Here is a 12731-nt window from a genome sequence, read left to right as displayed (position 1 = left end):
TATTATTTTCCAAAACTGCAACAAGACGAATGAAAAATAAATAATGGTAAATAATTTGCGCTTTGTGTTGGTTTTCTTTGGGCTCGGGTCGGCCGAAACGGAATTAATATTAGAACTGTGCATACCGAGCGGTGCATCAGTAATTGCCTTAAACCAATTTCAGCATGGTAAAACGACTTAAAACAGCTTAAAATATCTTTAACGCAGCCATTTTGGGTCGTTCGTTTTTTTCCAATTTCATTTAAAACGCATTTTATTCATATGCTTTAAAGCTGCATTAAAGTATCGTTGGCACCCTTAAGGAGCAGCAAGGCTTCTGCATGTGGTGCAATTGCGCAATTGGCTAATTAATTGTACTTTTAACGGTACATCATTAAAAAGAGCATAAAATACTAAATGGTACTCCTTTAAATGATGTTTTACTCTTTAAACATCGTCAAACAGATAAATTTATTTCTTAAAAACTTGTATCTCCGCCCAACTGTCCGGACTCTACTGTATTCGGGAGAAGTGAACCATGCTCCATCAGTGTGGCCAGATTATTTTGGCGGTTTTCGGTAGGCGCATCAAAATTTTATCGGTAGTTTTCGGTAGGTTAAACGACTGAAAAATCAAATATCTGTGATTTTCGGTAGGATAAATGGAAAATCGGTAGTTTTAGGGCGGTCATCTGTGAATCGGTAGGCATATAAAAAATCGGAATAGGAATACAGATAAATCGGTATTTCTGGTCACTCTGTGCTCCATAGTGACATGCGTGACAGACACGAAAAGAAAAACAAACATACATGCGAAAACATCCCCACTACTGTACGTGCCTCTGTGGGCTGGGTATTGTGATTATTTCTCGCACAGCTCGCGGAGCTCATTCACGTAAATCAGTGCAAATATAAAACATCTTCCGCTCGCGCAGTTAGTTCGTTCCAACGATTGGTCGCGCAGTAGAAGGAAGTGCGTATCCTGGTTGTGCGCTCCGGGATTGTGGCGAAGAAGAACAAAAGAACGTTGAAAGAAGCATTTTTTGCAACGTACGGGGGGTAAAAAAAACCTGAGTGAAAAGTGTGAAAAGGTTTACGAATTATCGCCCGCAAAGTTTAGCTCCTCAGCTTTAGCGGTACCGAATTGTTTGCGGAAAGAAAACGAGTGCGTGTGTTGTTGGAGGGAGTTTTGTGCTTCTTCACCCCTTTTCACAACTGCAGATACAACGTGCTTCAGCAACAAAGGGGAGGGGGGGATGGGAGTGTGAAAAACACCTAACTGCGGACATTCCCCGTTGCCAGGTGATTGCGTTGTGTGTGGCGTGTTTGCTTGGATGCTGCGCGTGGCACTGGCGGGCGGTGACGAATACCGTGTGTGATTGTGTCCGGCTGGTGTCCGAGTGATTGTCAACACGGAGCAGTGTGTCCCCACGGTGTGTCGCATGGGAAGCACATTCCCTTGTCCGAAAATTGTCCTCTTCCCGCGACAAACAGCACCTGCGGAAGTGTGTGAGAAAACGTGACGTGAGTACGCAAGAGCTGTGTGCTGGTGTGAGAGGGAGAGAAAAAAGTGAAATTAACCTACTTCCACGGCCGCGAACGTGACGCGTGTCTGCGTGTGTGTGTGTGTTTGTATGCGGTTCGATGTCATCACAAAAATATGCATACGAGATTGGGCAACTGTTGAAGAATTTGAATGCGACCACTAGCAACATACCGCGAGAAAATAGCTCCACCACAGCAACCATGCCAGCGGACCAGCAGCACACTCACACCAACCCCACCACCGCTCACGGCGTGCTCGGCTGGAGTTGCGAAAACGTAAGCGACTGGGCGCGGAAGGAGGGCCTGTCGCGGTGCATCATCGATTGGATTGGCCGGGAGGACATCGATGGGCGCTGTCTGCTCGCGATTACCGAACAGGATGTGCACGATCTACCGCAACACTGTGCCTCGCCGCTGCGCTTTGGCGACATTAAGCGCTTCTGGTTTGCCACGCGGCTCCTGCAGCGGCAACATTTGGCCACGACGGGCCCGCTAGGTTTGGCGGGGCTGTGGACGCCCGACTACAGTATGAACGATATCGCCTCCTCCGTCGGACACCATCATCCGATGCATCATCAGCCTCACCACCATCAGCAGCAGCAGCACCAGCAACATGCTGGCATGGGGACGCCCCATCATCATCCACATCCGCATCCACATCATCATGTGTCGCAGCACCATCATCACCATGCCGCCTCGCTGCTGTCCAGCATGGGCACCAGCTACGGTTCGGTCGGGTACAGCTACAGCGACCTGGAGCGCATCTCCCCGCCAATGTCCATCGACGGGTGCGCCACGTGCATTCAGCCGGAATTTTTCAAAACCATGATAAGTTTAGGTACGTACATGGGGAGGGGGAAGAAGGGTACAGTCTAGTGATGGGAAAAATGAAGTTTTTGTCAGAATCAATTCTGGCTAGCTCTAACGTTTTCTGGAATCGATTCCGGATAGTAGGTCCGGAATCAGTTTCCGGAATCGACTTATTCTCGGAAACTTCTTATTTCAATTCAAGAACTGATTCTTATTCTGGAGCTAATTCCTGGAGCTAATTCTGAAGTCAATCCAGATTCCGTTACGGGGGCAAATTTCGATTCCCAAGTCAATTCCGATTCTGGAACCGATTCTGAATTCGGAGCCGATTCCGAAATCGATTCCGGAGTTAACTCCAGAATCGGCTCTAGAGACAACTCCGGAATCGACTCCAGAGTCAACTCCAGATTCAGAATGGGCTCCGGAATCGGATTCGGCTCCGGCTAATTCCTGGAGCTAATTCTGGAGTCAATCCTGATTCCGTTACGGGGGCAAATTTCGATTCCCAAGTCAATTCCGATTCTGGAACCGATTCTGATTCCACAGCCGATTCCGAAATCGATTCCGTAGTTCACTCCGGAATCAACTCCGGAATCGGCTCCGGATTCCGAATACTGTATCGGAATTGGGTAGGTCCAATTCCAAGCTCCCACCGCTAGCACAGTCGATACGGTCAATAGCTGCATTAAATCCAATTGGCCGAAGAGAAGGGTTGCGGGTGCGTGCAATTCCCTTTTTATTTCGCATGCAACCAAGAAAAGAACATGAGAGAATGAAACTTAATTGGAAGAGGGCGCTGCAATGTTTCCCCTTTTGCTTGTATTTTGTTTTTTTTTTTTCCGCAGCGCAGTAGCCCATGCACTGCATCGTACGGAGCATTTTTCAAAAGGGAAATAAGGGAAGACAGACTGTCTGACCACGGTGTGCACGCGTGTGCGCTACTTGGATGTGCGGCACGATCACCACTCCCGCCACGGACACAGGGTGGTGGTTGTACGACCTATTAGTCGAACGAATTGAAGGCTCTAATTCAATTTCCTCTCCGGCAGCAGCACGCCCGCTGTCTGTGTGAACCACGGTGATGTGATGCGCTGGTGTCCGGGGCACAAATGGTGCTCTATTTAAGCGTTCAATCGAAGGGAATCTCCACCGCCCTGTGTACAGCGCCTACCGAAAGTGCACCAAAGTGGTTGGAAAATGACACTTTAGGTCGCGAGTTTAGAGACTATTTCCGGCACCTCGTGGGTAACATACGGTTCTACGGAGGAAAAGGACCGAATCATTTCAAGGTCCAAAAAGTGATTCCGTTGGTTGGCTACCGTTTCGAAATGTCGAGAAAGAGGAAAAAGCAAACGCATTCGGGCGAAACGATAAGAATAGATATGTAGCCAGCAAGAAAATGAGTCAGTGGCATGATATTTTGGGAACTCAGCTTATCACCCTTCCTCTCCCAAGTCTCATCATCCCCACCAACTGGACCTCTGCACAGGATGATAAGCTCTCTTTTTCTCTCTCTCTCTCTCTATCTTTTTATTGCTCAACCTGTCTACCTAGGCACACCGTTTCGCTTGTACCTTGTGCCCGGTCGTAGGGTGCTACGATTCCAAAAATCATTAAAAATGCGATGCACCCTAAAGCCTAAACCTTGACATGGCTAGTCGTAGAGATAGGTGGGTAGGCGTTATTTGATCGAAATCCAATCGATTGGGGCAACCGGTCGGGGCCACAGGGCCGATAATCCGGTCCCCGGTATCGAAGGCAACAACAACCGCAAGCGCGGAATTGTTTATTTTTATTTGTTGAATTTATTGCACCACACAAAGCCGTGTGTGTGTGTGTGTGTGTGTGTGTGTGTGTGTGTGTGTGTGTGTGTGTGCAATTGAGCGTACAAATATGCAATTTGCCTGATAGCGCAGAAATAGAGACCTAAATGCAAACGTTGTTGGTTGATTATTTGCTGCAATGTGGACTTTAAGTGCGTTCAGTGAACTTTGGAAGGTTTTTGGTTTGCTATTTAAACGTAACGAGCATTTAGAAATCGATTGCTTGACAAAATATGCCCAAAACCCAAGTCACCATATTAAGCTTTGCATTCATGCTATATTCTTTGATTAATTATCGACATCCCTGTGCTTGCGTCAATTGCCGATTTTTTCAAGACAAAAAAAAACCTCGCAAAACCTGATTGCGGTTTGGTTGTGTGTTCTAATTACCGCCAAGGGAGGATTACCTGTGCAAGATTAGCAACGCCTCGGCCCTCGGCCGGTTAGTTGATAAATGAAGCGGGAAACAATTAACTTCGCACGACCCTCGCCGTCTCCCGAAACGCGATGACGCGCGTACACGTGCTTAAAAAGAAAGATGTAATTAACGTTCTGCGCAAAACTTTATTTAAAAAGCTTCCTAGTTAATCGATTGTCAAAAACCTTCGCGCTCCGATAGCGTCAGCAGCGCATCTGGAACGAATTGCTGCAAAACGATCACTCAGCGGCGTGTGCTTTTGTGTGTGTGTAGGGTAGTGATGTGCTCTTTGGAGCGCACCAACGACTCCAATCAGACTCCGGCTATTGTTAGTCCGATTACGACTCCGGCAAAATCCGACCCACTAGTTCTGCCCGGAGTCTCCCGGAGTTGTTCGGAATCGTCCGAAGTCGTCCGGAGTCATTCGGAGTCATCCGGAGTCATTCGGAGTCGTCCGGAGACATTGGGAGTCGTTGGGAGTCGGCTGGAGTCGGCTGGAGTTATTGGGAGTCGGAATTATCCCGAGTAGTCCGGAGTCACCTGGAATCGGCTGGAGTCATTAGAAGACGGCCTGAGTCGACCTTCGAAACAAAGTACTCCAACAGATTCCGGACGACTCCGGATGACTCCGAACGACTGCGAACGACTGCGGACGACTCCGCACGGCTCGGGATGACTCCGACTCTCAACGACTCCGGCCAACTCCGAAAGATTCCGACGACTACAAACGCCTCCGGACGACTGCGGACGACTCCGAACGATTCCGAACAATTCCGGACAATTCCGAACGACTCAGGATAATGCTGGACGGACCTACCACCCATAGTCGATAGTGAAATTATCGGAGTCTGATCGGAGTCGGCTCCGGATTTTTGCCAGCTTTACCCATCACTAGTGTAGAGATCTCCTTTATTAATTTTGCTCACGTGCCCGCTTCAAACGACGATCGCCCCAGGGCCGGCTGCTCCTCCAAATCGTTCAATCGCCGCCTGCTTAGGACACACCGCCGAATGACGCCGCGCCGATTGTCGTGACGACCTTAATTCGCCGCTCAAAGACGGTCTAGTATGCGCTGTGCGCATTAGTGTTTGGACGGGTGGCGTGGACAGGGTTACATATTTATTTTCCTTCCCGATGCCACCCAAATGGAGAGTGACGGATCGGTTTTGATCGGTTTGGCGGTACAGAAAACATTACTCCTCTCTCTCCCCTTTTCCCTGTGATTGTGTGTTTGCGTCGTTGCGAGCTTAATCAAATGTTTATATCAGCAGATTGCGCCTTGAGATGGTTTGAAGAAAATGGAACACACGAGCTACAATTGTATTGGCAGAAACACACACACACTACCATCAATACGAAATGTCCGAAGGAATGCAATTGTTGTAAACAAATGCGCGCACCCGCCGGCCTCGGCTGCTCTCGCTCTCACCGTCTATCGATTGCCAATGAACGTGTCGTGCTTGTGTGTCGAGGAGGTTCGAAAATAGCCCCACTGTGGCCACCCCGGCGAATTTCAAAGTGCAAAAGGAAGATACGACACACGGTGGTGGCTAGCATAAGACGTCAGCGATGTTAAAGCACACTTCCCACAGCACAGAATCGCGAATTCTGAGGACGCGTGGCCACCCGTCGAGTGCCCGTTCCAAAGTCCAAACCAATAGTGCGGTGAGGAGGTAAACGCTTTGTTCGGTGTCTAACACGAGATGTGCCGCTGTTACCGGCTGCTGTTATGAGTAATGCTTCTTCTCCCTACGGTCGAGAGGCGGAAGAAAGCACGCGCGATAAGATAATGATTGCTTGGCGTTGTTTGAGGCAAAGGAACTCCATCGACTCGGTCACCACCAGTGACTGTGTGTTTGTGTGGGATCATGATATTTCCAGTTTATTCACGCGCACATGGAATGATCGTTGCCGTCGTTGTCGTCGCGGTGTCATGGTCTTTAGGGCGGGAAATCTTTGTGTTTTGTTTTATCGCAAACCATCGCGTACACCCGGCTTCTTACCCAAGGGATTAGCGCAGGCAGAATGCTTTGTCTGGCTTGGTTTTTTGCTGTAAGATTGATAAGCCGCCGTCTCGATGCTTTGTCGTCCGTGACAGGCACCGTAAAGTTCATGAGGCAAATTTCGATTGTAATCTTGTGCCTTGTTAATCGGGTTAAGCAGAAAAGCGGCGTGTGAGAATTTTTAATTTCAATGACAAAAAAGAACTTTGAAATTGCCTTTTCCGAACATGTCTTTCCTGGAAAAAGGGCAATATGTTAACATAAAATCTACAACATGCCATTCTATCCATTTCAAGCTTAACATGTTGAAACAGTTAAAAACACTCCTTGTTATGTTTTCAGTTCGTGGAAGCAAGCAATTATCCCCAAAAAACATATCTAATTCGCAACCGTTCGTCTCATCTTTCATTGCAAAGGTCCCGAGACGCATAAGAGCCACCGTTTTTTGTACCGACGGACATGCATTGCATAACAGCCGTCACTGTACCGACGGTTCAGCTGGGGAGGCCAGAGATGACGATAATAATAAAATTATTCGTTGTGTAAAACAACGACTCTTTTGCGTTGAACATTTCCTTCCACTTATGACGTAGAGAAAAGAGACAAAATGGGGGAAAAGATTGTAACAAAAACGCCCCAAACACTTTCGGATGTGACTCAACCGAGAGGTGCCTCAGTGCCTCACAAACAATTTCCACCTCTTCTTCCAACAGTTTTGTTGTGTGTGTGTGCAATTATTGCACGGTCTTGCGTCCACTTTCACCCGCTTTTAGACCAACAGCTCCAAACATCTCGTAAAACGTAGCCAATGATTTATCCCGCAAGAGCTAAAATGCCGTGTTTTTACTCCTTTTTCTTCCCGCCCCCCGTTTACAGGATACGCCTTTCTCGTTACCTGGATCACCGCATTCGTGATGGTGGTGGTGCACGAGCGGGTGCCGGACATGAAGAAATATCCACCCCTGCCGGACATCTTCCTGGACAATGTGCCGCACATACCGTGGGCCTTCCACATGTGCGAGGTAACCGGCACGATACTGTTCTGCATCTGGATATGCGTACTGGTAGTGCACAAGCACCGGTAAGTAGACACCCGGCGTCAGCTCTATGTGTGTGTGACCTTGTGGGTGGCGGTGGTTGAGGTTATGCAAACAGTTGGAATGGAAATTGATTTTTGTCATCCTTTTTGCTGCTGTGTAGGATGGTGCTGTTGCGCCGGTTCTTCGCCCTGGCTGGTACCGTGTTTCTGCTGCGCTGCGTAACGATGCTGATTACGTCCTTGAGCGTACCGGGAACCCATCTGGAATGTACGCCGCACGATCACAAGTTCGACGACAGCAAGTGAGTTGAGCGATGCACTGGTTGAATAGGGAAGCAGGGAGTGGGAAAGAACTTTCAGAGTGTGTTGCTTAATTATTCATCCCGACGGGCTTAGAAACTGCTCTATGAAGAATTTCTCGCTTAGAATTCCCCCTTCTTTTAGAAGTTTAAAACGAACATTCTCGTTCAATATAATTTCATTCTATTCACACTGTATCTCTCTCTCTCTCTCTCTTCTCCAGCGTGCGCATAACGGAAATGATCTATCTGCGAATCAGCCGTGCCTACACCATCTGGAGCGGGCTCGGCATGTCCATACAGGGCGTCCGCACATGCGGTGACTACATGTTTAGCGGCCACACCGTCGCCCTCACGCTGCTAAACTTCTTCATTACCGAATGTACGTTAGCTCAACACGCACGCACGCCTGCCATGCCGTGTGTTGGGTAATTGGTCGATCCCCATGTGCGTGCTGTTCTAATAATTCGATTCTTTCCGAAAATAGATACGCCCCGGAACCTGTACTTCCTGCACACGCTCACCTGGCTGCTGAACATGTTTGGCATCTTCTTCATACTGGCCGCCCACGAACATTACTCAATCGACGTGTTCGTGGCGTTCTACATAACCTCGCGACTATTTCTGTACTATCACACGCTTGCTAACAATCAGGCAAGTGCTTTGTTTTGTTGTTGCGGTGCAGTTGTGTTGATGATAAATCGTATTGATGAATTGTTTTTTTTCCCTCATTTTGTTTTTACCGCCCCACAGGCCCTCATGTCGCACGATTCCAACCGTACACGCATATGGTTTCCCATGTTCAGCTACTTCGAAAGCTCGGTCGACGGTATCATCCCGAACGAGTACGACACGGTGTACGGCGTGGTGTACAAGATCTTCGCCTGCGTGCTGTACGTGAAGGACGTGTGCATGCTCACCGCCCGCCGGTTCTGGATCACCAACATCGACGGGCCGGCCGGCGTACTGAGGACGAAGGTGGTGCTGCTGCAGCACCTGCACCTGCAGCAGAAGCAGCAAGGCCATGCGCAACCACCGGCATCGTCCAGTGCCGGCGATGAGACGGATCTAGCCGGCAACGGGGGCAAAGGCGGCGGCGCGGTGGAACCGAAAGCTACGCAGCTACCGAACAATCTCGACAGTGCGGCACAACCGAACAACAACACCGGCAGCAAACGTACGCCGGAACGAAAGCCCGTCAAGTGTAACAACATCATCGGCGCGGATGTTGACGTGGCCAGCTTGAAGCGTAAATCGTTCGGCAACATTAGCGCGACGCTGCCGAAAAGTGTGAACGAATCTTTGAAGCTGAACAACAATAATAACAATAATAACAACATTAACAACTACCATCTGCCTTCGGCCGCCGCGGTAAGCAATGGCAATGGGACTGGGAGTGAGGCGAGTGGACCAAAGGACAACACCAAGAAGGAGCTGTAGTGCTTCGTAGTAGCGCGTAGTGTTACTACAATCGAGATCACTTTACTGTTGCGATGAAGAGGCTTCGTAAAGCTTCCTATATGCGGTGGGAGCTTTCCCTCCACGGTAGTTACTATTAATTTAATTTAATTATCAGGGGTTACACTAAAGACATCGTTTATTCGTTGCATTACTCGTAGTGAGGGAAGAAACGGATACATACTATAGTCTGTAATGTAGTGTACTTCGTTTGCTGTTATATCTATCATTGGTTGCGCATAAACTGCTGTTATAGATGTGAGGAAAGGCCAACAGTATGTAACGTTAACGTTGTTAACCAGCCACCGAGCAAGTGTTGACATGAGGAAAAACCTTTTCGGATTTTTCGTACAAACGATCAAATAGGAGCCCTGCAACAAGGTGTGTGGTTCGATCGTAACAGAGAGAACTGGAAACTGTTTGTGATATTGTTTTTCATTTTTTTTAAATCAGTTAGTAATGCCGTCAGCCATTGCCCGTTGATTTTCGCGAATGTTGGCCGTTCGTTCGCGTGCGCGGTTTTATCTTCATCCTCGTAGTTAAATCCTCATGTTTCCATGTTGTCACCAGTTCGCTCTTATTTATTGTCATTCCGCAGGTTGATTTAAGTGTGGAAGTGTTTTTTGTTTGTTTTAGGATTAAATATGTATTACTTTTATATCTACTTGCGTCCGCTAGAGGCAAACAACTAAGAAATCAAACATAGTACCGACGATTTGTGGTTTGGTGTAACAAGAAAGATAGAGAGAGCGTTGCGTTAGACTGTTAACAAAAGTTAGATACTTTAACAACTTCTCAAGTCCAGTGCAGCATTATTGGGTATGAATTAAGGCAAAATGGGAAGCTTTCAACCGGCGTAATACTAGTCGAGAGTCTAGTGCGATTGGGCACTGATATATAACACAGAACAGAAGTAATAGTTCGCTGCTTTTCTTTCGCAGTGTCCACCCCTTCTCTAGGTAGTATGATAAGAACTTATTCCGTCTGACACAACTTTTCATGCTGCAGCCTGTTGCACCATCAGTAATTCGGTAATGCGTAATGTGATCTAAAACATGGATAGCCAAGCTCTTCCCTTAGGCTTTACTTATTGCGGAGCTGCAGAAGGAAACGTTTAGAAATTTCCACACATTTCCGATTTAAGCAGAGGCTGAACCAGAACGATGCCAAAATTGTAATTTACAAACGAACAACAAAAAGAAGGGAAACGATTTGTTTTTCCCCCCTAACTCTTCCTTGCTCATTTACACAGATTCCAACTTCTGCTAAAACTTATTCATACTTTACTTACCGTGAATGAATTCAGCAAACGCACACGCGCACAGACACACACACCACTCAACTTACGAAAGCAATAGGAGCTTGTAATGGCACTTCAGGAATCAAGAATAGGATACCTTTTATAAAAAAATACTCCATCTTTTCTCGTGCGGGCAGATACAGTCGAGCAGAAGGAAAAAGCGAGAGATTGTTTAACGAGTAGATTTTCCAACGAATCGAGAAGAAAATAAGAAATACAGTTGCTTCAAATATTTGACTAATTGAAGATAAATCTTTAATGACATAGTATTTCTAATCAGCATTTAATCCGAATTTTACATCATTTTAAATGCTGATTTTATTTCAATGTAATCTTTCAGAAGTTCAGTTTGTAGTGCATCAAATTTAACGAAGGTTGGTAAGGAATGTTTGGATTTATGTAACTATTCATCCTTTTCATGTGTACTGATACTGCTCCGACGAAGAATCAATACTCCTGCTACGTACGATATGTTTCACATTCAGTGCCTCATCAAGATCTTGACATATTACAATGCTAACATTCCATCCGTTATTCTCTTCTTGTTCGCTACTCTCATTCATATTGTTATCCTGATTCTGATCTTGTGATATTTGCTCCAATTGTTGCTGATAATGCTCCAATTGTTATCCTCATCGTACATTGCTGACGTCACAATCATCATACTCATCATGATCGTGACATTCGACATTCTCATTCCAATAATTATCCTGATCCTGATCGTGTGATCTTTCGCTGATTACGCTCTAATTGTATTCCTTCATTAGGATCTGTTTGCAATGATAACATTCCAGCCTCTTATCCTCTTCTTGATCGTGACCTTGTTCGCTACGCTCATTCTAATAATTATTCTGATCCTGATCGTGTGATCTTTCGGTGATCATGCTTCAATTGTTTTCCTCATTAGGTTTGTGACATTGTTCACTACTCTCATTTTAATAATTATTCTGATCCTGATCGTGTGATCTTTCGCTGATCATGCTCCAATTGTTTCCCTTCATTAGGATCTTGACTTCGTACATTACCGATGTTACAATCTTCATCCTCATGTTGATCGTGACATTGTCCACTACTCTCATTCCAATAATTATCCTGATCCTGATCGTGTGATCTTTGGCTGATCATGCTCCAATTGTTTTCCTTCATTAGGATCTTGACTTCCTACATTACTGACCTCATCTTGATCGTGACATTGTCCACTACTCTCATTCCAATTATTATCCTGATCCTGATCGTGTGATCTTTCGATGATCATGCTCCAATTGTTTTCCTTCATTAGGATCTTGACTTCCTACATTACTGGCGTTACTATCATCAACCTTATCTTGATCGTGACATTGTTCACTACTCTCATTCGTCTCACTATCCTGATCAATACAGTTAGAAATTATGCTGCTCATGCTCCATTCGCTTTCGCTCCAGACGCTGCTATCGTTCCAATCTACCTCATCTTGTTCCTCCTCTTCCTGATGTATGCTAACGTCTTCATTCCAATACACCTCGATGGATACATATTCCTCACCACGCTCTTCCAGCTCTTGCATAATCCAATCAGATTCGGTCTCTCCATCTTCGTCGTCAATAAAATCCCCATGTTCTAGTTGTTCTTCTGCGAGCCCAAAACATGGACTAGCAGGTGCTTGGCAAATGTTATCAAACATTGGTATGGATCCTCTTCCGATTTGGCTTGTGTACGCAAGTGACTCTCCAACGCCCCGTGGATTAAACTCTAGAATAAGATGCAGCTAAACTGGAAACAGTGCTTTTCCGAAGCTAGAGTTCTGATATCAGTATGAGATATTTCAACAGACCTTGGTTCAGACGTTTGGTATTGGCGTTGTTTCCGATTGTTTGTTTATATTCAAATTCCCAACAGCAGATCTTGGCCACACGTACAGGGTGTCTCTAAGAATGCAACCAATTCTTTATATTTAATATGGCCAATAATACATAATAATCATGTATTAATTTTCATCTCCATTATATTTTTAAACATTTTTCATCTTTTGCAACACTATTTTGCAAAAAAGGGAAGAAAGAAACGGAAATTCAAATTCA

General features: G+C 46.2%; 1 protein-coding gene and 1 long non-coding RNA gene across 2 annotated transcripts; one reads left to right on the top strand and one right to left on the bottom strand.

Annotated features, from left to right (window-relative positions):
- Positions 1-806: 806 nt before the first annotated feature.
- Positions 807-6243, bottom strand: LOC120893375. The gene is made up of 3 exons (XR_005738126.1): positions 4564-6243; positions 1564-2395; positions 807-1475 (listed from the first exon to the last, which is right to left on the bottom strand). It is a non-coding gene; the product is annotated as an uncharacterized LOC120893375 (long non-coding RNA).
- LOC120893374 (sphingomyelin synthase-related 1-like) lies at positions 1592-10925 on the top strand. Its single transcript, XM_040295201.1, has 6 exons — positions 1592-2361; positions 7454-7658; positions 7778-7918; positions 8140-8297; positions 8403-8569; positions 8669-10925. Exons 1-6 carry the CDS (start codon positions 1623-1625, stop codon positions 9353-9355), a joined length of 2097 nt encoding a protein of 698 aa, XP_040151135.1. The 5' UTR covers positions 1592-1622; the 3' UTR covers positions 9356-10925.
- The last annotated feature ends 1806 nt before the right edge of the window (positions 10926-12731 follow it).

This window comes from Anopheles arabiensis, chromosome 2 (assembly GCF_016920715.1).
Source record: "Anopheles arabiensis isolate DONGOLA chromosome 2, AaraD3, whole genome shotgun sequence".
Taxonomy (NCBI): domain Eukaryota; kingdom Metazoa; phylum Arthropoda; class Insecta; order Diptera; family Culicidae; genus Anopheles; species Anopheles arabiensis.
Note: the sequence above shows the minus strand (reverse complement) of the source record. Positions and strands in the feature narration are given on the sequence as shown.

Coding starts and splice junctions, on each gene's coding strand:
- LOC120893374 (XM_040295201.1), top strand. CDS start 1,623: ATGTCATCACAAAAATATGCATACGAGATTGGGCAACTGTTGAAGAAT. Junction 7,919..8,139: donor CACAAGTTCGACGACAGCAA/GTGAGTTGAGCG, acceptor TCTCTTCTCCAG/CGTGCGCATAACGGAAATGA. Junction 8,570..8,668: donor ACACGCTTGCTAACAATCAG/GCAAGTGCTTTG, acceptor ACCGCCCCACAG/GCCCTCATGTCGCACGATTC.